This window comes from Cyprinodon tularosa, unplaced genomic scaffold (genome assembly GCF_016077235.1).
Source record: "Cyprinodon tularosa strain WSP-4 unplaced genomic scaffold, ASM1607723v1 ctg352, whole genome shotgun sequence".
Classification (NCBI taxonomy): Eukaryota; Metazoa; Chordata; class Actinopteri; order Cyprinodontiformes; family Cyprinodontidae; genus Cyprinodon; species Cyprinodon tularosa.
The window spans coordinates 234,580-259,574 of NW_024039066.1; the positions used below are offsets into that span (position 1 = coordinate 234,580).

Genomic DNA, 24,995 nt, shown 5'->3' on the forward strand with positions numbered 1-24,995 from the left:
GTCAGAAATGATATTCTCATGGCCTCATATAATGGACTTGTATCTGTATTTGTCCTGTTAGACCTCAGTGCTGCATTTGATACAGTTGATCATAATATTCTTTTAGAAAGACTTGAATATTTTGCAGGAATTAAGTGAACTGCACCAGGCTGGTTTAAATCATTTATCTTATACATTCTCCATGCTTAGTACCTGTGGGGTGCCACAGGAATCAGTCCTAGGGCCAGTTTTCTTTATTATATATTCTCCCAACAGCATGGGGTTAATTTCCACTGTTATGTTGATGATACACAGCTATGTCTGTCTATAAATCCAGATGAAACTAACCCATTACATAGACTACAGGCATGTCTTGAACATAAACCAGAGTCTCTGAAAAATAAGTAATCAGTCACTTCATCTGGGTGGGATTAAATTGCTATCAGATAATAAAGTAAAAAAAAAACTTGCTGTTTGTTTTGATCAAGACGTCATTCAAATTAAATTTTAAACAGGCTTAATTCTTTTACCTCTTGAATATTGCAAAAATTAGAAATATATTGTCCAGGAGTGATGCTGAGAAACTAGTCTACGTATTTTTATTTCAAGACTGGACTATTACGATTCAATATCAGAAAGTCCGACAACTATAATGAATTAAACTAATTATCCTGAGCCAAATTTATAGTTATGCTGCTATGGGCTTGGACCGCTGGAGGACATAAGGACCACTTTACATCATTCTGCTTCATTCTATCTCTATTCTCCAATTCTGTTGTATTAGTTAGATCCACCCCCAACTCTATGTGGTCTCTTCAATCCCTTTGATGTGAAAACTTGCTCAGACCTAATCTGCTCAAACAGAGTTATCCTCACTGTTTATGTATGCATGCTGGCTGCATGTGAGGGATTGCTGTAGAGTCAACAATATCTACTGACATGGTATGCTCATCAGGGAGGAGTGTACCCTGCAAGTCGATGCAAGTCAGCTGATTTTCCTTAGATAGAAAACTATGAACCAATCTGACTGTATGATCTGGTTGAATCGTCTCTGTAAAGTCCCTTCAGGTGACATGTTGTAAATTGGGACTATAAATACACTGAATTGAATTTGGTCGTGGTAACCTTAGCGTCTACCAATAAGTAATTGCTTTAAGGAAATGTTTTACTGTTTAGCAAAACTGAAGCTGATATAGTGAGAAAATTAAATGTATTATAATTATAGGTAAGCTATTGTGTTAGCTCTGCTAACAAATTCATAATAGAGACTAAGACAATACAAAATGTCAATGCCTTTCTGCGGAGTCTTGGTCAGGGTATGGTGTATGTGATGACATGTATAAAAAAAAGGTTTTGTTAGCATCTAAAATCACCCACTTTTTACCTTTGATTATTTTTTTTTTCCTCCTTAAAATCCTTCAAATGGGGCTTTGATGTTCCTAAAACAAATGGCAATTTTTATTTACAAAAACTTAAGGTTTTAGGCACTTCCAGCAGATACAATTTAAGGCTCTATCAAACATGGTGCTCTTCTAAAGAAAAGCTTCAGGATGACATGTTCTCACTATGCCTGTCAGGGCCGATATCCTGGGAAAGTAGTAGTCTTTTTCAATGTAGGAACACACATTATGCTATAGAGTACAACATAGGTGTCATGACCAAAGGATCTGTCATAGGCAGGAGTCCTACATTGGAAATCAGCCCTTTTATCTAATCATTTTCCTTTTTATTAAGTTAAAAGCACGTTAGGTACCAGTTTGTCATTGTGTCAGAACGACGGCTCTGTCTGGGACCATGACCCACTAAAACACTTGTTGATGCGAAGTATCTGTACTGATTTGCTGTTGATGAATAAAGATGCACTAAAGATTTCCCTGATTATTCTTTTTATTATACAATCTTAAGCACAGTAAAATATCATGTATTATGTATTAACTTTTAGTTCAAATCATTGTAACCAGGGAAAGGAACCTTTTTCCATGAACCACTGGTACCAGTAATTGTCAGTAAATGTAAAGATTCAATGTGAATAAGTCAACCATTTGCATGAGTTTATAGTTAGCATTAATTTTAACTAGAAGTTTGGGAATCAAACATTTTTTTCCTCATCCATGAAGTTTGGCACCTTTAAATAATCCTTCACCACTCCGATTATTCCCAAAACAACAAATAAGTGAGCAGTTCTTTTCTGTAGGAGCAGCAGCTGGATCTACTCCTCCTCTTCATCCGCTGAGGAGGTGCTTCCGAACAAGGCCAAGGTTTGCTGACCCACCGGGTTGTACAGGAAGGCCTCTATCTCCCCTCCACCGTTGCCATTTTTCTGGAAGTGGATTTCCAGCATGTCCTGCAGAGTCTCCTGCTCCATGATGTCGGGTATTCCCGTCAGCAGGACGGTGCGAGGGCACATGCATGTCTTGGTCTGGGAGAGAAAACATTTAAAGCAAACCAGCTTCAAATGTGTAATTTCTTTATTAAATTTTTTGCTTTTTAATGTTTTCCTAAAACTTTCTCACCTCTAAGCGTGTGATCTTTCCGTTTATGAAAGGAGTCACTCTCACTTTGTGCTTTTTGGCAAGCTTCACTTCATGGTGTTCTGTTTGCGTCAAACGTTCTGCAACTGAAAGTTCAAGACGTTCAGTTAAACCATTTCAGAAAAAATATAGATATTTCTTTGCACCCAGCAGCTGTAAATTCAGAAAAGTATAAAACATTCATGCTTCCTCACTGTTTTTCTCAACGAACGTGATGACCACCGTCCCAGAGTCTGGCAGGAACTCGCAGGTCTCCACCTCTCCGCCTCCGTTTTTAGATTTGGAGAAGTGGATCTCCAGTTTGTTCTGCAGAGCCTCTGTGTCCATCTTGGGCAGGTTGGAGACTAAAACCCGCTGAGGACAGATCTCAGTGTCGATCTAAGCGGAGACAGAGTGGGGTTACCTGCAGGCTGCGCTCTAATGGCTGATTTTATTACCTCGGCATGAGAGGAGGTTTTACCTCGACCCGACTGGGCATCATCAGGTGGACCGGCTGGGCTTCCACCGTGATGCTGCACTCTCCTCCCAGATCCACTTTATGTTTCCCCATGTCCAGAATTTTCATGGCCACTGGAAGCAACATTTTAAAATCCCTGTTAAAGTCAGCTTTATATCCACTAGAAAAACAACATCCTCTGTCTTCTCACCGTCCTCCTCCTCGAACGTGAGCAGCGCCGTTCCTTCCTCCATGGGGTAAGTGATCTGCGGCTTCATCTCAAAATCCTCCTTATCGTTGGCATTTCCTGTCTTTCCATAGAAGACAAATTTCTTCTCTGGCATTTTGGCGAACACCTACGATAAAAGGGTCTGTGTTTAGAGGAGAAGCGCAGAAGCTGAAGTTTAAACCTGAACATCACCTACATCGGCCCGATCCATCAGGTGGCTGTTTCTGGAGTCTTCCTCCTCTATTTCATTCTGGAATCTCTGCAGCTCCTCCTTCAGCTGGCCCTCCTCCTCCTTCAGAGCAGCCAGCCTGGCCTAAAGTTCAGACAGTGAGCAGACAGCTTGCATGTTCAAAACAAAAGTAATAACATTTCTCTTAAATGTACTTTTAGATCTTTAAAACAAACTTCATTTTATGATTCACAAATACTTCAGTGTAGAATAAAAATAAGAGCCTGAATGATTCATAATTCCTGTCTGTATAAAGGTTGAAGTGTAACATTTTTATTACACTATATTAATAAATACAGCAGAACGAATGCTGCCTTAAACTCATTTGCAAATCTAGAGACTTAAATATTTACCAGTTCCTCTGCAGAACAGTTCAAGCTCAGTCTGATCGGTCAGAAACCGCCTGGGAAAAGCAGTTTTTATATTTTCCAACTGTTTTCTTGCTTGGATGCTGGTGTAGACTTTGACTGGGCCATTTCTACAAATAGATATTGTTAAATCTAAACCGTGGTAGGCAACGCTGTTCCTCGAATGCCACTGTCCTGCAGCTTTTGCATGCATCCCTGCTCTGAAACAAAAGGCCAAATGACCTCCTCAGCATGCTGGGAAGTTTAGTAGAGGTCTGGCCATTAACTATTCATTTGCTTTAGGTGTGTTGAAGAAGCAATGCATGGAAAGTTGCAGGTGACAAAGTGGACAGACATTGCCAACCCCTGATGTAAACCATCTCACGCAGCTCTGTCTGCATGTGGATGTCCCTCCTCCTGATGAAGAAAACCTCTTCCAGCCTAACAGGTTTCCTACCAAGACAGCTTCAGCCATTTTTCTATCAACTATTATTACAGCATGACTCAACGCAGCATGATCCTAGAAATAAAGCTAAACTAAAACCTTTCATTTTTAAATAACTATTAAACCTGAAAATAGCCTGGAAAAGTTTTCTCCTTTGGGTTTGTTCTGAAGATATTTCTCTTTCCTGTCGATAACTGCAGAACCATTCCTTAAAGCCTCATACAGGAAAACACATTTTCTTTTTTTGTCAATAAAAAGAAAAACTTTTGTTCATTTCTATTCTGTGAAACTTTCAGGATCCCTAGGGTTTATATCCAACAAAACGCTGGTTTTATTTCCCTGGACTGTGCTGCAAAATACTCTGAAAAGGAAGTGGGAGCTTGAAACAGAAACACAAACCAACCTTTTCATTTTCAAACTGTTCTTTGTAGGAGGCCTCTTCCAACGTCAGAGTCTTAGTCAGTTTCTGGGTTCGTTCCTTGAACTTTTTGGTCATATCCTGATTTTGGCTGATAGAGGTCTTTAGCTCCTTCTCCTCCTGCAGGATCTCAGAATACTTTTTCTGAAGAAACAGAAACAGTTGCATTTTACTATGAAAACATTGACAAAGAACATAGGAATGTACAGAACGTGTAAAACTTCAATAAATGTAAGTTTTAGACCCATCTGTTCAATATAAGAGATGAAGAGGGTAAAAATGGAAACTTCATCCATTTTTTTTAAACCCACCTCCCTCCCAGTAAAGATGTGTTAGCAGCCTTTAAATAAACTTTTGTTCTAGTATCTTGATAACACACTAAATAATGCAGGAAAAACATAGGTGGGTAATCCCAGTCCAGAAAGTAAAAATCCTGCCTTGTTTTGTTTCCTCCTGTTCACATAACCAGGAGATTAGCTCCTAGTCTGTGATATAGAGCTGGATAGGGTCGGAACCGTATTTTCACGACCATAAGGCGCACCGGACTATAGGGCGCGGGTTTTGTTTAAATACCTCTACTGCGTATTTAAAAATAGAACAGCACCTCGTCCATGTTGGTGATGTGGCTTGGCTGAATGCATTTGTCGGCGATGTGTTCACTGCAGTGAGAGTGGAAGCTCGCCAGCTTTTCATTATAATCCGCCGGACGTTGCTGCGCTACTGTAGTCCTGGTCCGGATGGAAAAATGGCACCGTTTCATAAAACGAAAGCACCACGACGGACTTCCTTGAAAATGTTCAATTTTCATTTCTTCCGCTAGCATTACTGCTTTTAGTCGAACAGTGACCGTCGAAACGCTCGCCCCACTCGTTCTTTGCTCGATGATCCAACGCTCGAGTCTTTCCTCCAACTCGGGCCACCTCGCTTTATGTCCGTGGAAACTCAGCTGCGTCTTCTTCACCTGTCGGAGTTGGTTTTCCATCCTCCTCCACTTGCGAACCATCGATTCATTAATCTTGAATTCTCTCGCGGCTGCTCGATTTCCATGTTCCTCTGCGTAGCTGATAGCCTGCAGTTTAAACTGTGCCATTTTCAGGGTCGTTAAGACAACAATGCTCTGCATAAAGCGCTTACCTGCTCTTTTATACACAAACCACGCCCACACCTCCCCCTTTAACGTTCTCATGGTGGTCTCAACAACGTCCGCAGTAACAACACACATAGGGCGCACCGCACTTTTCGTGGGGAAAAAATGACGTTTATATGCGCTTTATAGCCGCGAAAATATGGTAATCTCTTTACAGGGTTTTTACTCTCTGGACCTGGAGAACATTCCGTCATTAAGTAACAAATTCCTAACGTTCAAAAAGAATCAGTAACTATTTGCATAAATGATTAAAGCTGAAGCCGTTTTCAATTTATGGTCATCAGACTGATTACAAACCTTTAATTAAAACTCTATGGTTTCCCCAGAAAGTGAAAAACCTGTTTATTTGAGCCTCTATTCAGAACAGAACATTCAAATAAAGCAAGAAGCTGTGGGTCTAATTTTATCTTGCAAACATGCAAGAAAAAAAAAAAACAGCCATGATGAGAGCCATTTTGGGAAAACCCAAAGTAGAGATGATCTGTAGGTCTTCTATGTGTTCGACAGCCGTGCTTCATTAAAAGGCCCTCTCTGTCCAATCAGCCCAAACTCTTAACATTCCTCCTCGATCAGATTAAACTGAAATTGATCGCTTTAAAGCAATTATTCCTCCATATTGGTAGGGAAGACAACAACATACAAACATGTGGAAAAGCAACTACTGCCTAATGGTAGGTATGGCAGAGAGTGTGTGATGCTGTGGGCTTGTTTCTCTTAACAGGACATAACAGGAAATCCATGACTTAGAGGGAAAAAAATGCTAATTTCCAACACTCTGTATCATCCAACCCTAGAAAACTGAACAGAAGAAGGTTAAATGTTCTCCAATTTGGAGGACGGGTCATAAAAAATATCAAACATGTTCTAAGACTTAAATGTTTCAGTGTGCGATTCAAACACTTCAAGGCAAGATGCATTTATTTTAAATTATTTTACACATTCTAGAACAAAATTAGAGGAGCAGCAGCAGTTAACTGTGGGCGGTAGTTACATGGGCACCTGGTATTCTTTAATTAGAGCCTGGACTCCCTCTATGGTGTCTTCATTTGGCCCTGACGTCACAACCAGGGAGAAGTCCTGACAGGAGCAAACAGGAAGTCAGAAAAACAAGCGAATACAAACATATGGGATAAACATACATTCCTGATAGATATGTTTGATGAATAAAGGAGAACAGTAAAGAAAGTTGGATTTAAGTCAATAAAGAAAGAGAAAGTGTCTGAGTGGTTGAATAATGCACATGATCAAACTTAATCTCACCTCGTCTGATGACATGGTGAAAATAATCCCTGAAATCATCACAACATATTAGATATTTAACAGATTAAACATATTTAAAATTTTATAGAAATGGGTGACTTTCACTCAGCAAAAACATATAAATATGACTCATCAACATGTTTACATAATCTCAATAACTAAATGCGCAGGTAGTTGAACTGTACAGGCAATCTGTAGGCCTCCTTTCAGATTTGACATCAAACTTGTAAAAATCACACAAACAATTTGACTTTATGTAAACTTTAAATTAAATTTCGAAGCGTTCAAAGTAACATAAATATATATATTTACAAGTAGATAGCTCGCTGTGAACTTACCTTCCAGCGACGATCCCTATTCTGAACTATTTATTCTTTCAGTTTCTTTTCTCTTCAAACCAAAAAGACATGGAGGTACCACCCCTCTCCACTAGAGGGCGATTTGATTTATCAATGACGCTGCGTTCAGGGACTGTCGGAATTCAGATACATTCCCTAGGCGTAAATCGGGGATTGTCTTCTGGGCAGCTGAAATAAAACATTCTTCCATGTGTTTTGTATATGGGCCATACTATTTTTACATTCCATTATCTTCTTATTTGTTTAACATAATATTCTGTTTTTTTTTATTTCTGAAAAAAAGCTTTTTTCTTTTTTTTGCTCTCTTTAATCAGGAAGACAAACAGAAACTGACTTTTTTCAGGCATCTTTCATGCATAATTTATTAACATAAGCATATATTTTCAACCGACTTACAGAAATAAATTATCTTTTGGCAATTTACTCAAATTCACCTAGAAACACTGCAATGTTTAAAAATTATAACATCAATGTCTGTCCAGCTGCAGGTAAACTGTAACAGGTCATACATGAAAAAGAAACTCTTTTGCATTATAGCATTTAGAAGAGCTTTGAGGTTTTTGATTAAATAATTCAAAATTAATACATCTTTTTTTTATATATATAAGTGCATCTTTTTTTGCAAGTTTCACTTTTGTATGCATTTTCTTACGATGCAATATAAATCAGTTTTTAAAAATAGCATAGAAATAGTAAAACGGTTTTTAAAAAAAGCATTTGATGGTGAGATAAGGCTATTCAAAGCTATTCAAAGTGTTGAAAATGGTTCGTTTCTCCAAAGCTTTTTAAGCCTCATACTATGCTCACTGAGGCCATCTAGTGGTGAATATGTTTTCATTGCACGCATATGAATCTAATCAGTTTGAGGTAGACTGTAAAAATAGTGGTATGATAAAAAAGTAGCTTTGAGTTAGAATTTTTCTGTAACAGGGTCTCAATTGTAATACAAAACCCATTGGGAGAAATCTGACCAAAATGCTCCTACAAAAACATAAAAGTCTCTTCTAAAAATGCCCAATACTAAAATGCAAAAGAAGCAGCCATTGACAAAGAAAAACAAAAATAAGTATGTCTTTGGAAAATCTCTGTGTAGCTTAATATGGTAAGCCATGTGCTTAAAAATTTTTATTTTCAGGTGTGGCATTAAAGGCTGCTACAACCTCTGCAAGAAATGTGTTGCTTTTCTTTTAATCCCTCTGGCTATGATGGACTGGTGACATGTCATTTCCCTCTGAAGGGCTGATGGACACAAAGCTAAGCTAACCGTTGATAGTAAGACATAGAAAACTGCTGCAAGCAGTAAATTCATAATAGATTAGCTTTAATTAGGGTTGCTCAGAGGAGCAGTGGGTAGCACTACCACCTTGCAGCAAGAAGGTTCCAGGTTTGATTCCCAGCCTGGGGTCTTTCTGCATGCTGTCCCTAATCATGTGGGGGTTCTCTCCCGGTACTCCGGCTTCCTTCTAAATTACACATAATCCAAGAATATTTTTGACAAGCCAGATTCTTTTTCTATAATGTATTGTCATATTGTTAGCATTTTAGTCTTTTTGGGTGCGATGGAATTACCTTGCAAGCAAGATTTGTGAATTAAATAAAAATACATCTTGGAGCAGGGGGGTTTGGTTCGAGACAAAAATGTTTTGAATAATTTTTTCAAACAAGCATAAGGATGTGATTTTTACTTTTGTTGATGGGAGAGTGGTTGCAGAATATAGTCTGAAAGGATTTTAACTGGAGTTTTGTAGTGGCTCAGTATTTATAAAAAACATTTGTGTTGTAGTCATGTTCAGTATGCTAGAAACATGTCGCTGATGAAGAAAAGTAAAATTTATAAAAAATTTTTTCCTCCAAACTTCTGCCTTTTCTTTACTTATTTCCATGTAGACAGGATAACTAGTTGATCAAATATTGCACATCATCATATAGTCGTAGAACCATGGAATGTTGCGCTGGAAAAACATTTGCTTTACTTTGACGTCCTTACAGCTCAAATAGCATTTCCTTTTTCACCAGCACCGATTCTGAACCAAAAAAAAAACAAGAGTCCAAATTTTTATTTATAAACATTTATTTTCTGAAACCGAGGAAAATTAGAATCGGAGCTTCTGGAAGAACCACTTGTTCTTGCCCGTCTTGTACCTGAAAACAGAAACAAAGGAAAAAAATAGCACAATTTTAGCAGGGTCATGGTGGATGATTACAATTAAAACACCAAAGGAAAAAAAATAATAAAGCACCAAAACCCTACATAGTAAAATTAGATAGAAAGAAAAAACAAAGTTTGTTCTGACCTCTCCTCAAACTTGACCTTCGCCTCCCGTCTGGCCTTGCGTTTGAGAGCAGGATCCCTGAAGACGTCCTTGTTGACGACAGTTTTGTCCAGAGGAATGTCCACAGAGTATCTGAGGATGAACGAGCACAGTGGTGAAAATATGAAGGGACCTTTTGGATCCTGCTAGCAGGTTTCTACACCTCAATCAGTTTCAACCCGCCAAAAAAGCAAGGAATAAAGAGACAATTAAATGCTTTTAACCAGGACAAATAAATCGGTGTATTAACAAAATTTTGACATTTTGGGCCAATTTCCAATGGAGAAGAGCAAAATGAGCAGAACAAAGCTTCAGATGTGGGAAAAAAAGGCAAAAAGCTGAAGCAACTACAAGTAAAGCTGATCACAAATTTACTCAATGGCTTCGTTCTTCTAAACCAGGCTCACTTTCCTACATGTTTTAGGCATTTCTCAGCCTTCACACACCTGACCTGAATGAAAAGGTGGCTAACAAGGGGCCATGAGCGCCGGGGTTAAGAATCCCTGCTCTAGGTGTATGTGGGTGGGCGTTAGTTAAAAAGACTGTGAAATTTATGAAATATACTTTTTTTTTTTCTTGCAATTGTTTTAATGACCAAGAGTCCTACCAAAGATGCACCAATCAGGCATTTAACCATCGAAAAAGAAGCCCAACTTTCTCCACAGGTCTTGTGGGCTTATTATGAATCTTTTTAAATTACATGGATATAAAATGTGCAGCAGGTTTGTTTTAGTAGGGGCTGTGGGTTCAACAGAAAAAAATAAGGATTTAAGAGATTATCTCAAAGCACTCTAATGTTCTCATTTACTGTTGAGTTTTATGTAATGACAAAAAGGCTTTATGGACTAGTCATTAGTTAAGCTGTATTTAATGAACTGGGAGAAAAAAAATATCACTAAGAATTTTAGACAAATCTTTTATCAGAGCAGATGAAGGTTTTGATCAGTTTGATTTCTGCATCTCCAAATGATTCAAATGAGTTAAGATTTGTATCTAAACGACACAAAAAAAATCTGTCCATCTTTGGTAGATTGGGTGCAATATTTGCAATCAGAGGAACCCCAGAAACCCGTTTAGTACCAATAAATGCATCTAAAAACCCCTTATTGATTAAACAAGACAGACTCCATCTAACGATGTGGATGTTTTAGATCCTGACTGCCCATTTCTTTTATTTGCTAAAAATTTGGTTAAAAAAAACATCCAGAAAAGAAAAAGCTTGACCTGCAATCTTGGCCAATTTTTTATGTTACCAAAAGCTACAAATGTAGTTTAAAAAGGCCAAACTAGAAAATTTCTAATGAATGCAAAGCTTCAGACCAGATGCATTGACAATCCTAATGGCTCACAATCATTTTGGCCTGAAAAGAAACAAACTGCAGTCCTGTGAAGCCTGAAACTAAAAGGATAACCTGGGTTTTTCCAAACACAGGACAACCTTCGATTTGGCGGTTTGACACGGATCAGTGAGCTGTTCCCACTGCCACTAAAAGCTGATGGTTCCTGGGTTCTAAAGGCTTTTTCAGGGGTATTACTACTGCAAGCTGATGCTTAATATAAGCTATTTTCATCCTTCTCCACAGAGAAAGGGGAGAAACACTGATAAAACACAGTGGATTCAGTTCAATATCTGACATAACCATGAGTAAAAGAAAGGCTGGCTTTCTGGGAAATACAGGCAGAGGAAAAGATTTAGCCTCTAAAACTCTCAGAGCAAAGCTAAGTTGGTGGTAGAGCTGACCCCTTTAATGGGTCACATTTTCCCCTGGTCCTTGCTCAAATAGCTAAATGTTAGATGGTTATTGATAGACAAAACGAAAGACTTATCTTTACAGCCATATAAAGAGGAGGAAACCAGTATAGTGATACACATTTTAATCCACAAATTCTTGCCAATACACACCCCTAGTTAACAGATGATTCAAGATTTACTGCCAAGATTCATATCTAACACCAATAATGGATTAAAATTCTCTGATGCTAAATGATATAAGCAATTTTTGTGTATAAACCTCAGAGAGCAAGTGCAGCTGCAGCATCACAATCATAAAAGTACAATGCTGCAGTGAAAAAAAAAAAAAAACGATATTTTTGCCATCAGTCATACTATCAGAATCCCCAATAATTTGGCCAAATATTTCTGTTTCTACACTAAAATCAATTTTCTGTCTCAGACAAAAACACTCAATGATCCCAGAAGCAGAACCAGACATTATAGGTGGCTGTGTGGCGCTGACCTGGTGGGCATGAGGTGGTTGTAGTTGAAAACTTTGACGAAGGCCTTGATTTTGGATCTCTTGGCGATCTTCTTCTTGCCCATGGTGGTGGTCACCTTACGGGGGTAGCGGTCGATGCCTGCGACCAGAGCGTGGCTGTAGGGACGATCAGCGGTGCCATCATCTATGTTCTGTAAGAAGATCAATAACAGAACGTTTGACTACAGTAAGATTGGGAAACATGTTAAAACATTTAATTAAATATAATTACAAGAAAAATTGATGATTAAAACTTCTCCAAGTGCAGATCCTGCACCAAAATCTTAAATATTTAACTTAAAATATTCTAATATGCTTAAAGGAATAGTACACCCAAAACATGATTAGCCTTCATTTTCTACTCACCCCCATGCTGAACACCACTCTGGAATGTATTCCAAGTGTCCTGAGTGGGTAGCATCCAGAATTTACTCGAAACAAAGTCATTTAGAATGTTTTTAGAGCATAAACAGTAGTGTATAGGATTTCCTGAAAGCGCGCACCTGCGCGATCACGACGCTACGGAAGCCAGCAGACCAAACCAGCGCATTCAGCTCGGCAAAGAACTCATGCTCTTCCTCAACACTGAAGTCCTCAGACATTTTTCTTTCGTTGTTTCTTTCTTTGCACAGGTAAACAGCACATTTCTTCTTCTACGCTTGCATTATTGGCAGAGCAGACGCTGAATGCGCACTTTCATCTGGTTTGGTCTGCCGGCTTCCGTAGCGTCGTGAACGCGCATGTGCGCGCTTTTAAGGAAATCCTATACACTACTGTTTATGCTCTGAAAACATTCTAAATGACTTCGTTTTGAGTAAATTCTGGATGCTACGCCACTCAGGACACTTGGAATACATTGGACGAGCAGTATGGAGGAATATTGACACGTTTTTTGTGGACTTTTATGGACCTTTCTGCCTCGGGCACCATAGACCTCCATTATTTGAATGTCAGCAGACAGCAAGAAGCCTCCCAGATCTCCAGATGCATTTGAGATATCAAAAAAGTACTCCAGGGTGTTGTTCAGCATGGGGGCGAGTAGAAAATGAAGGCTAATCATGTTTTGGGTGTACTATTACTTTAATGTCTTTATGCAGAGAGAATTCATCTGCAAACTATACATTTAGTATCTGTATATTGTAAATATAAGTTTAGCCTAACTTTGCAAGCTCAATATGCAAGCTCTGAATAAGACATACGGTCAATCAATAGATTAATGGAACATATACATTTCTGCCAATTTTTTAAATCTTGACTGCATAGAAGTCCCTTACCAAATGCACACAGATCGAATGGTGAAAATAATCTCTGCATTTAAGGAACTTCAACAGTTAAAATACTGTTGATCTTAAGATATGTCAGGTACACCGAGGCAGGAAAACAGCTAAAAATACCACACCAGCCCCAATATACTTAAACAAGAATTTGAACAATTTGCAAAATTCTTCCTAAAGCTAAAAGTTGCAATTCAATTTAAATGTTCGGCTATTTTTTGTCAGCAAAACGGTTTCATTTCATTATTTACCTTGGGAATCATGTTTTAACTGTTTTTTTTTATCTCAATTTATATTTATATTAGTTTGTTATGAACTAATAGATTTACTGATCTATGATATCTTTACCAACATTTCACATGATAACTGTCAAAGCAGTCTATAGTTTGGATAAACTTTAAATGAATGACTGTAGCCTATTGTTACTTTCCATTGATCCAACATTTAATTCTAGAAAACAAACTCATACCTTGACGATGACAGCTTTTCGCCCGGCGTAGCGTCCAGCCAGGACCATTACAACCTTCCCAGGCTTCATAAACTTGCCCATTGCTGGAAAAAACAAACATAATTACTCCATCTGCAAAAATCCGATGTGAACGTTTACATTACCTAGCGGTCTCTCCCCTACAGCAAGGCTAGTTAGCATTATGCTAACTGTAAGCCAACCTAGCAGTCAATATGTGAATTTCTATGCTTACATAGACTCTCTGGGTGTTTCCCTTAAATTGAGCAACATGCTTTAAAATCAAAACAAAAACCACAAAGGTGAATTCGTGTTTAATAATAAACGAACAACGTTATTAACTAGTGTCCAGCATTAGCCTTCAGAGGGCTGCCATGTTGGAAAGAGCATTCGGAAGGCAAACTAACTCGAACAAAACAAATCATTTTCTTCTTTAATCAAGCGATATCTCACTAAATATCAGGTATATTTTGATAATGGAGATGATTGCCTGGGATACGGGGTAATAGAAACATTAAATTAGGGGAGATTTAAGGCGATGGATGTAGATAAAATTGAAGAAAATTTCACTCACTGATGCTGCTCTACGGCCGCCGCTAGCAGGAAAAGGAAGTCCAGAGGCCTAACATGACCTACGTCACTTCCTAAATAATGTTACAGTACTTAGGAATCCTGCCAAAATAAAATGCAGTATAACTTAACGTATAAACCAAAAACACAGGCTAATACTTCAACACTTTTTAGAAAACATTTGGGGAAAAAAAGGACTTTAAACAAATGTACTTACTTGCAAATATTTGGCAAATAAAGATGATACAAAACGGGAAAAAAACACACATTAAAATATGTCACTCATTTATGATTGCAAAGTAACGATAATAATATCAATAAGAGCTTAACAAAATCAGGAAGAAATGCATAATTTTATTTTTTAACTAAAAAAATTAAAAAACATGCAAAAAATTTGGTCGTTTTTAAACACAAACATTACTTAAAGGGTTGTAAGAGTATGTTGAAGACTATGGCAAAAACAATGGAAATCTGTGCTACTAGTTACTACAGAGGAGTAAGGATGAGCCGTACAATTAGAAATATTGGAAGGAGTTGTTGAAGCTAGTTTGAGAATAAAAGTATAAAATCACAGAGCAGCAGTTTAAAACAAGGCAAAGAATGATTTCTGCAGATGTTAAAGGGTTAATAAAGAAGGCTAAAAAAATAGTTTCACAGCCTCACAGAGCATATCAAGAAATCCTGGTGCCAAGAGCAGAACAGTGGTATGGATTGGGAAACCAGCATTAAAGAATGAGTAAATGAGGGGACATTAGAGATCGAGCTGACAGATGGGATCATAGTCAGTATGGATTGTACAGAATCAGATATAAGCTCCATGGTTTACAAAGGTGACCGACAGGTTGACAGGTGATGTTTGTTTGCAGATGACATGGTGAAAGTAGAAAGTAGGAGAAACAAGGAACTGCAGCTTCGATGTAGTAAATTAGGATCTTCCTTCACCTTTCATGGGGTCAACGGTAAGAACTCTATTGTGGAAAGGAAGATTCTGCTGTGATTATTCTGGATGGCCGTCAGTCTTCAGGATTTTGTTGTGTGATGAAAATGCACATTGATGAGGATTGTAAATCTGGAACCACAGCCTTCCAGAAAAGAACCATGAAAAACCCAGGTCGCACGAATGTGGCGAAGTGAGGAAGTTCCATCCATCCGTCTTCTTCCGCTTATCCGGGGTCAGGTCGCGGGGATAGCAGCTTCAGTAGGGAGGCCCAGACGTCCCTCTCCCCTGCCACTTGGGCCAGCTCCTCTGGAGGAACCCCCAAGGCGCTCCCGGCCCACATAGTCCCTCCAGCGTGTCCTGGGTCTCCTACCTGTGGGACGTGCTCGGAACACTTCACCATGGAGACATGCTGAAGTTCTCCATCATGTGAACATTGCTGTGTCACACCTGTAGCAAAAAACTATTTTGGTTAATTTCCATAAGGAGGTCTGTACCTAAACAATTATTTCTGCAAATGATTGTGGGATTTCTTATAGGTCCTCAGCATCTGACCACCCAAGCAATGTTAAAGGAACTAAGATAAGAAGGATACAGGCTTTTTTTCCTACTTGCTGCCAGCACTATTCAGACAGCACTTACGGCAGTGTATGCTGAGATCGAATTCATGGGCAGCATCCTCCCAGATTATGTCATAGCGCAGCGCGGTGTGCTATTCAGATTGGAAGACTCCTCATTATGCGGCTGAGAAATGCAGCCTTCTTTTTGCCCATTTTGAAGGACAGATCCGTTGTATCCTACACAGCCATAGGTATCCCATGATTCATTGAGAGTCCAAGAAAACTTACTGCCCCGAGCTCAGACGAAAAAGGCAAATGGTGCTGAACAGTGTTGAATATTGTAAGTGCAGTTTTATATAATACAAGTATGTGAATATTTCCGTTTGAAATTATTGGAAATTGTCATTTTAAATGGTTATTGAGTCAGATATGTAGCAGATAATGTTTGGTTTATTAAAAGGTTCTATCTATCCCATTGCAAATGGGTTAACTGTCATTCAGACTTAGACTCAAATTTATTTAGCACAGATTCCAATATTTATGCAGTCTGGGGACTATAAATATGATATTCACAACAATGTTGCTGAAAATCCTTGAAAATGTAATTAGCACATAAGACAATAGTGAGAAGTTTGATATCTATTCTTTGCCTGCTTTGTGTGTCGCGGTTGCTAGGCGACATAGCGTATGGGCAGTGAAAGCTGGAGTAGCCTGGACCTGTTTGAATCTAAAGCCAAAACTTTTCCGGACCCCTTATTTTCACGGACCTCAAACACACCACTCTTGATAGGATAGGATGGGGTGAGATGGAGGCAGGTAATTAAGTTTGGCGCCCTCTAAAGGTACAAACATAAAGAGAAAAACTGTTCTTTTAATTTAATAGATTCAGTTTATTTTACAACTGCAGGTTTACATTAAATATAGTAAAACCAAAAAATTTCATATATCCTCATATATTATCTTTAACTAATTAAATATAGCATAAGTTATTTTAAATGATCCCATGTGAAGCTCCAAGACTCAACTGCTACAGCACAGCAGCTACGTACTTAAAGTGTTTGAATTGCATCTAATAAATAAACATCTAGACAAAAACAAGGAAAAAGTGAGACAGCATGTAGTAAATGTGACTGAAGAAGGTGCTCTACAACGAGAATACAGCTGAAAATACATACAAAGGATTTTAGTGTCATACATGGTAATAAAATAAACAACCAATATGAGTTAAACTGAAGATTAACAGCGTTTACGGTTCATACATTCAGGTCTTCACTGAGATAATCTACTGCTGATGGAAAATAAAAGAGATTCTGGAATAAAAAGGATTCCTTTAATTATGAGATTTCCTCATATCCCGGACGGTAAACTCACTTAATATGAAAAACACTCGGAGCCGAAACACAGGAACACATTCGGTGGTTCGTTTAACATGGCAGAAAGCTGCATGTTTACACCAGCGTCACGCAAAGCGGACATTTTTCCTCTGGCACGGCCAGAGAGCTTCGATTTTGATGCCGTTTTGGTAACAGCATCCGGCACAGTTTCACATCTTTTCCTTCTCTACCTTTCCATTTATGGTAGCTTTTTATCACTCCCACCATGTTTGCTGCATAGGTTCAGGGCACTATCAGGTACAGCAGAGGAAGATGCATGCTGCTGAGCATAGGTCACATAGATCGTACAAGAAGGCTTACTAAAGGTGAGGTAATCGCTGTCGGAGATCTAAGGCATGTTCACAGTGCAAGCAGCGCTGCCGTCTTAGTGGGATATGCAGATTAACACCACATCCATACACGTACTGCTCACATCACACACGTAAACAACCTTTAAAGGGTTAAAGAATACCAACAGGATCATGCTTTTGGTCCCGAACACAAGCTGGTTAAACGCTTTAATGATGGGCCTCGTCAGAAAGCGTCTTTTATGTTCTTGAGCTGCCGTACAGCCAGGTCCACCGGCAGGTTGAACCTGAGGTGGCTGATGCGGCCCAGGATGCGTAGGGCTCCCTCGAAGCCCGTCTGGGCCATGTAGCTCCAGCACTGGTAATGGGGGTGTATCACAGTGGTAGATTTACACAGCAGGTTGAGCCACGACACGAGGCGCTGCTCGTTCAGAGCCATGCACACCAGAGCTTTGAACTCCGTGTCCGGCCCCCTCTTGTAGCGTCCGTGCTCCTTCAGCACCGTGTGGATGGCCCACAGCAGAGATTGCTTCGGGGTCACCGGTCCTGGGCCGACGCCGACGTTCAGGCTGAAGGACTGGGAGAGCTTCCGTGCTGGCGATTCCACAAAGGCTTTCCCGTTTTTGGATTCGTAAAACTTCACAAAGAGTTCCCAGGGGTGCAGGGTTTGTGGGGCGGGTGTGTAAGGCAGAAGGCAAGAGATGGGGGCCAGCACCAGGCTCATGGTCTGCGAAGGGGAAAACAGACCGTGAGCCAACAAGTCCTTCAGAGCCAGCGACAGCTCCTTCCTCACGGCGGTCGTCAGCTCGTCTCGGGCCCCTAAAGTGGACGCGCTGCTGTAACTGACTACATGTTCCACTGAGGGATGTCGGCACGAGCCCAGCACTCGCACCTTCTCCACGGCGGCGTCCAGACGCTGGAGCAAAGGGCCGTAGTCCCGCCCCGGCGAGTCCTGGGGCCACATATTCTGAGGGACGTGTCCGGCAGAGCAGCCGAACTGACTGGCAGCGAAGATCTGCAGCACAGCCAGAGCCTTCTGGATGAGCTGCAGGCCGCTTTCCCGCATCCTCTGCGCCTGGACCGGATCCACTGCAGGGTGGGGGGGGAGCAGTTCACACAGGATGAGGAGGATGTTCCAGTTTAAAAGAGTCCGACGTCTTTAAAAAACCGTCTTACCTTTCTTTTTCATTCGCGCAGCTCCGGCGTTGGCTGCTGCGGGTTTCGGCTGTTGACTCCGCCCACCATCCGGCAAAAGAGGGTTTCCCACTTCATCTTTAGGAGGAGAAGACAAAAATCTGAATAAAAGGCATAAAAGCAGTAAAGAAAAGGCTGCTAATTATCTCAGCGACACGTGGCCATCCTGCATACCCTGGATGAAGTTGATGAACATCTCCAGGTCTCTGATCTGAGTCTTGAGCTGCTCAACCAGCTGCTCTTTGACTCTGGCCGGGTTCATGATCTGAGCGATGGCGGCGTCCACGCGTTGTCTCAGCTCCTCTGGGGACAGGTTCCCAAGGTCCTCGTTCAGATTCACATCCAACTTTTTTATCAACTCGTCAATGATGACCTGAAAACAGAAACAGGGTGAAGATAAAACATCTTCGCTGGGATTTTAAGGCTTCTTAAAGCGTACAGAGTAGAAACTCGTCGAAAAAGCATTAAATTAACATTTTGTGGGAATTTTCATCAACTTTACTTTCAAATTCCAGTCATCAAAATAAATAAACCAGAATCTCTTTATCATTGCTAAAATAATCCTCCGTAAATATTTTTGGTAATTTAAGATTTTGATTTAATTCTAACAAAAAATAATAATACATCAAATTAACTGTTAATGATCAAATTCCAAGCTGAAAAACTCCTGGAATGTTAAGAGTTTATTTTTGTTTTTTTTCTGACGTCAGCCTAATTGATCCCTTTATACATGCCGCCAATTTTTCCTCCATAAATACTTAAACATGAAATAAAAATTTATTACCAAAACAAATATAACATGGATCACAAATGTATAGAGCTTTGATGTGTAACTATCCTGTGCATCTTAAGGCATGGCTACTAAGTATGGCGATGAATCGGCGAATGTTTGCACAGATCGATACTGATGCGGAGAAAAAATAAACCGCTATCGACCAGATATATCAACTAGGGGTGTAAATAATAGTCATTTTGTATCGATGCATCGATACGTCCGCAAGAGAATCGATTCATGTTTTTTTTTCTCCGGTCTATTTTTATCCATTTGCTCCTGGACGTAATTCTCCCTCCCGTGCTGCGGTGGCGCTAAACCTATTTTGCCCTCCTACCTCGCTTCCTGGTTATACTCTTACAGCAGTGCGTTGCAGCAAGCTTGACGCAGACATTTTTAAATTATGCTCAATATTGAAGCGTGGTCTGTGCTACACACTGTGGGTCTAGATACGATTGAGGCGGTGAGGAAGTGGGGGGCGAGTTTAGTCCGACGACGGAGGGACATGAGGGCCAAAAAGAGCGGAGATCCAGGTGATAAAAGGGTTCCAGCGTTCTCGCGCACCTCGCTCGTCTAGCGTGTCAAACTTCACGAGTTGTTTTCCGCAATTTCGGTCATAAAAACAAAACAAGCCGGCCTCCTGTCTGCGGTCAGCTACAATTTGGGAGAGGAGCAGTGGAGCGTCTGTGGAGGGGGCGGGACGTCTGGAGCCGAGCTATTGAATTGCACTGATTTTGTGCAGTATTTTTTATGCAAGGCCTTGCAGAATCTATAACGCAGGGGTATTATTATTTTTCAGTGAATGAGGTTTTAATAGGAATAGGTTGAGTGCAACTTTTCTACTTCTGTTATTATCTGTAGTTTCTCAAAAAGAAAATGCATAACGATATTACAGCTTTGATTGATTTATTTTAAATTTGAAACATTGTCTAGCCTGTAAAGTGTTAAAAAAAAAGAAGAATCAATTAATCGAATCGAATCGTATCGTGGTGTATTCTTGAGTATAGAAAATAATCGAATCGTTGGGTCAGGAAACCGATACTGAATCGAATCGCCATGATGGGTGAGATTTACACCCCTAATATCAACCGACCCATGCAGCGGTGTGTCTTTGATATTAAATTGAAAATAAGGTCTGAGAGAATGGGTCCAGAGTTGGAATCATTGAGCTGTCATTATTTAATGAGCTGTTAGTTAGATCAATCAGCAGGATACTAAAAAAAACAACCAGATCAGGTTGTAAAAGTTAAAATTAAATTTTTTTTTTTTATTAAGATCTGAGCGATATTTCTCCAGACTGCTAAAGACTATAAGTTAGAACACCAAGCTGATGCAAAGCGACTCCTGCTGAACCAGCTGAGTTCAGGTCCAGCAGAACCCAGATATCTGTGAGGGAACCCAGGACACGCTCAACACTTCCTGATCCTGAAGTTGATTCTAAACAAACTCGCTGCTGATTCCCGTCAAATAACCGAGCCCTCAAATCAGGGATTTCCAGAAGCGGTCAAACCTGGTCCTCCTTATGTACATCGCTGAGTTATGCAAACAAGGAAGTGCCTTTTGGTTCTGGGAAGAGCAAACAAGCTCATATTTGTCTAATTATAACTTCAGCGCCCAGTGGATACGTCCTTGGTAGGAGAGCAAAGAGTAAATGTTTTAAATGTTTTCATAAAAAACGAAAGACAAGCATGTTTGGCGTGACAGGGCGGCTGTTTAAAAGAGGAATCAACTATAATTTACTGAAATTACAAGTCATTCGCCTGGATAAACTGTAGGATTTTAAACAAAGCACTAACATTGGATGTGACAGAGCTTAAGCATGTTTGCATTTCCACACCTTCTGTCTCTCCATGACGACAGACTGCGGCAGCGAGTCGTAGCTGCCCTCCTGATAGGCGAAACGTTCCAGGTCGTCCAACTGCGTCTTCAGCTGGAAAATGAGATCCTTTTGTTTTTCCCTCTGAGCCTCCAAACGTTCTCTCTTCTCCCTCTCGCTCTGACAGGAGACACACAAACACAAACACATGGAAAGTGAGAGGCAGACACGTCTCAGGAGATGGTTTTTGGCACACAGGGCGTCTACTCACCAGATCTTCCTGCAAATGAAGCATGTGGCAAAAGAAACAAGAGGTTTTTAGATCAATAAAAAAGTGAGCTGAAAGTTCTCATCAGGAAAAGCAACAGGAATAAAGCAGCATTATCCGTTTTTTAAGTATCTGCAGCAGGCATTTACACTGAATCAAAGGGCAGCATTTTCCCAACGGGGCTCAGAAAACTCCAGAAACAAACACATTAATTCAACACATATATCAGATTAAAATAAAACAGATCACAGAACATAAAGCATGTCACTTAATCTGCATATGTCTGCTGAGCTGCAACCATTAAATCAGATCATTTGCAATCACTTCCAGGATGGATTACATTTTGTGTCAGGATCTGCAAGTTGGGTTTTGATTTGGCTTGTGATTGTGTCCTAATCATGACACCTTTCCTTCAGAGAGGCTTCAACGTTTCCTGCTTGTTGAGTTGAGCTCACTTTTACTTTCTTTTGGGATTGAGACACTGGGAAATTCTTCTCTCTAAGTTATGTAGATGCAATCATTAGTTTCTCGAATTTGCAAAAAACACCTCCATTGTTGTTTCCCCCCTTCCTCCTCTCTCCACTTTCTATCTCCATAATTCAAGAAACTGGCTTTATTGTTTATTTTCCTAAAAAATAAAATCTCATTACTTCAGAAAAATCCTATGTTGTCATTTATTTCTATAAAATTGTATCTCATTAATTCAGAAAAATGTACCACTTTCTTTTTTTTTTCAGGTGAATGCAATATGCTTCTCTAGTTCTTCTAGTTGGTTATTCTGTATTTCTAGATTAGTTCTCTTTTTTCTCATTTTTAGAGTTTTCATTTAATTTCAGTCAGATCTCAAATCTCACCATACAGACTATCTGCATTTCGGTCCAGAACCAAAGAGTGTTTGTCAGATGGAAACGCTGCCTAAGCTGACTTGTTTCTCTCTGAACAACTAAAAAAAAATAAGAAAATAAATAATAACATTCTCCTTAAGACTCCAGGAAAACAAATTCCATAAATATTGGTTGAAATGGCTAAGTTATAGGAATTCTATAGTAAGTTGAGGATCATTAACTTAACATTCGGGGTGATAATAGTGATCTTGTGCGGTACTGTTGGGCAGGACATGGTAATTCTGCACAGGGACTTTAACCTGTTTAACTCTTTAAGGCTCTCTACATACTCTGACCTATACACCTAAAAACTGTTCAAAATGAAAGTTTTTTTTCCGTGATGTATTTTCGTACCCCTCCCTTGGTGACCTCCATATTTTGATTGCTTTTCACTGTGTTCGTTGCAATTTTGTTTATTTATTTTCCTTTATTTTTATTTTATTTATTTATTTTTTCTCTTTCTATACATATACATGTTAACACCACTTTTTTTGTGTTGGTGTTGTATTCTGGAAAATCTTATCAAAAATAAAGTACAAAAAAAAAATAAATAAATAAGCAGCCAGTACTTTGATAGCACGACTAGTTTTGAATGCAAAGGAACATTGATGGCTTACCAAATGACGATCCTTTGCTATAAAAAGTATGTCTTTTCTGCATTTAAATATGAAGTTAATCAACTGTATTTGCTGTTGGTTCATTTATTTGTAAAATAGAAAAGGTGATTCTCAGCTTGGACCCAGTTAATAAGATATTCAGTTCATAAAACACAAATAAGCCATTTTTTTTGGACTCCAGTTACCATAAACTATTGGTTCAGCATCAGTTCATTTTTTTATCTTTCTAAATAAAAAAAATCCAAACTAGAGCTGAAACTAATGATTACTTTGCAAATCAATTAATCTGTTGATTATTTTTCCGATTAATAATCTGATAGAAGACTTTTTATGAAATCAAACCAGGTGAAACAAAGAATTTTCCACTTGAGGAAAACATTTTTATTTTTATCTTAAATGCAAAATATTCATATATAATTTTTTACAATTTTCATATAATTACTGCTCTAAGTGGGTCGCTCTGTCAACTAAAGGCACGTTTTAGAGTCTCTACACTCCAGTTAACGATTAATCGATTACTAGATTAGCTGAGGATTATTTGAATAATCGATTAATCTGAATAATTGTTTCAGCCATAATCCAAGCATCTCTGAGTGAGACCAAAATATCTGATCTTTGTTTACATTTTATTATGTGATATAGAATACCTAATCTAATAATAAAAAAAAAGAAATCTCGCTTTGAAGAATGAATGGATAGTTGAAGCATTGTTGAAATAAAATAGTCATTTAACATCATTTATCAAAAGTATGTTTTCTTGGTGGTTGTGTGTTCTAATTTTATAGCCTATGAACATGTAATGCGATATAAATATTAATTTTCGTTCCTGATTTTAGCCTACTCTAATTTTTGTATATAGAAAATTAAAATGTTTTATATGGCGTTTTGTTTAGTTTTGTTCCCATGTTTGTGAAACATGGAGGAAGATTTTTTTGTTTACATTTTTTTGTAATAAGCTCAACCACATCTCTAGACAAACAGTCACATGTAATTGAGTAAATAAACGTATTTTCCGAAGCCCTGAAAGCCTCACCGAGTTCTCCAGCTGCCTGGCATCCTGAGCTCTGCAGCCCAGGACGTGCGGGCAGCCCCTGAAGGCGAACTCCTCCAGCTCGGCCAGCATCCTCTCCTTCTCCTCGCTCTGAGCGTGAACGATCTGCTTCAGGCGGAACTGAACCTGGGCGAAGTGCGACGTGAGAGCTAAAAGAGACGAGTTCAACAAGTCCTGCTCCTCTTCCAGCTTCCTCAGCCGGAAGGCCATCTCCTCATCCGTGGCTGACGATAAGCCTCTCTGCCTCGGCTTAACGCTGCTCTCCTCCTCGGGGCTGGCTACGGCACCCACCGGTGCCCATCGCTCCCCGGCGCCCGCGAACACAGCCTCGCTATCCGAAGCTGACAGCTCCTCCGTGGACATCCTGGACGGTGTGGGTCAATCCAGATTTTCCCTCGAAGATGTCAGTTAGTTGGTAACTTATTCCCAGGGATTATGCTTTAAAAAGTGTGTAAAATGGAGCAGCATCATCACCGAAGAAACAGGTGAATCGCCATCTTGGGAATGATGATTCATACGTCAACAGAGGAAAGTGAAGCTTCAAGTAACAAGAACAAACCGGAAGAACAGCCACTTACCTTCAAAATTAAAAGCCTTTAATATTAATTAAAAAAACTATTGGTTGTGGAGTTTAAGGACTTTTTCACATAATTTCCTTTTAAAGATTTTTTGATAAACGATATTTTTTCTTTTCCTCTTTTTCTTCTCTCGTTTCTTTTTTTCCTCTTTTATTTCTTTTGGGGAATGCATTAAATGACTATACCTTATGAGTATAGTATTTATATGCATTTGTTTTGTAAATCTTTTACCTATAGACTTTTTTTTTCAGACAAACTCCTGATTTCAAGATATTTTGGAAATCTCTATATCACTTACCAGATCATAAGACGAGTCTATGAGTGATAAACTATTTTTTATATCTGGATCTAGATTCATGTCTTATGTTCTCAGTGAATGT

At 39.3% G+C, this 24,995-nt stretch overlaps 3 protein-coding genes across 4 annotated transcripts; all 3 read right to left on the reverse strand.

Moving 5' to 3' along the window:
• Positions 1-1,866: 1,866 nt before the first annotated feature.
• On the reverse strand, positions 1,867-7,471 carry ifi35 (interferon-induced protein 35). Its single transcript, XM_038295210.1, has 10 exons — positions 7,360-7,471; positions 7,022-7,050; positions 6,761-6,838; positions 4,600-4,758; positions 3,372-3,488; positions 3,158-3,302; positions 2,971-3,080; positions 2,705-2,888; positions 2,493-2,596; positions 1,867-2,398 (listed from the first exon to the last, which is right to left on the reverse strand). Exons 2-10 carry the CDS (start codon positions 7,034-7,036, stop codon positions 2,189-2,191), a joined length of 1,122 nt encoding a protein of 373 aa, XP_038151138.1. The 5' UTR covers positions 7,037-7,050; positions 7,360-7,471; the 3' UTR covers positions 1,867-2,188.
• Positions 7,472-9,438: 1,967 nt separating this feature from the next.
• rpl27 (ribosomal protein L27) lies at positions 9,439-14,350 on the reverse strand. Its single transcript, XM_038295219.1, has 5 exons — positions 14,262-14,350; positions 13,691-13,773; positions 11,930-12,099; positions 9,675-9,785; positions 9,439-9,522 (listed from the first exon to the last, which is right to left on the reverse strand). Exons 2-5 carry the CDS (start codon positions 13,769-13,771, stop codon positions 9,474-9,476), a joined length of 411 nt encoding a protein of 136 aa, XP_038151147.1. The 5' UTR covers positions 13,772-13,773; positions 14,262-14,350; the 3' UTR covers positions 9,439-9,473.
• Positions 14,351-17,272: 2,922 nt separating this feature from the next.
• On the reverse strand, positions 17,273-24,561 carry rundc1 (RUN domain containing 1). 2 transcript variants are annotated; one of them, XM_038295292.1, is made up of 6 exons: positions 24,020-24,561; positions 21,489-21,497; positions 21,239-21,397; positions 18,804-19,002; positions 18,612-18,707; positions 17,273-18,524 (listed from the first exon to the last, which is right to left on the reverse strand). In XM_038295292.1, the coding sequence occupies exons 1-6, from the start codon at positions 24,398-24,400 to the stop codon at positions 17,662-17,664; spliced, it is 1,707 nt and encodes a 568-aa protein (XP_038151220.1). In that variant the 5' UTR covers positions 24,401-24,561; the 3' UTR covers positions 17,273-17,661. The 2 variants fall into 2 exon arrangements, with proteins under 2 accessions (XP_038151220.1, XP_038151221.1); XM_038295293.1 differs by lacking the exon at positions 21,489-21,497.
• Positions 24,562-24,995: the final 434 nt, after the last annotated feature.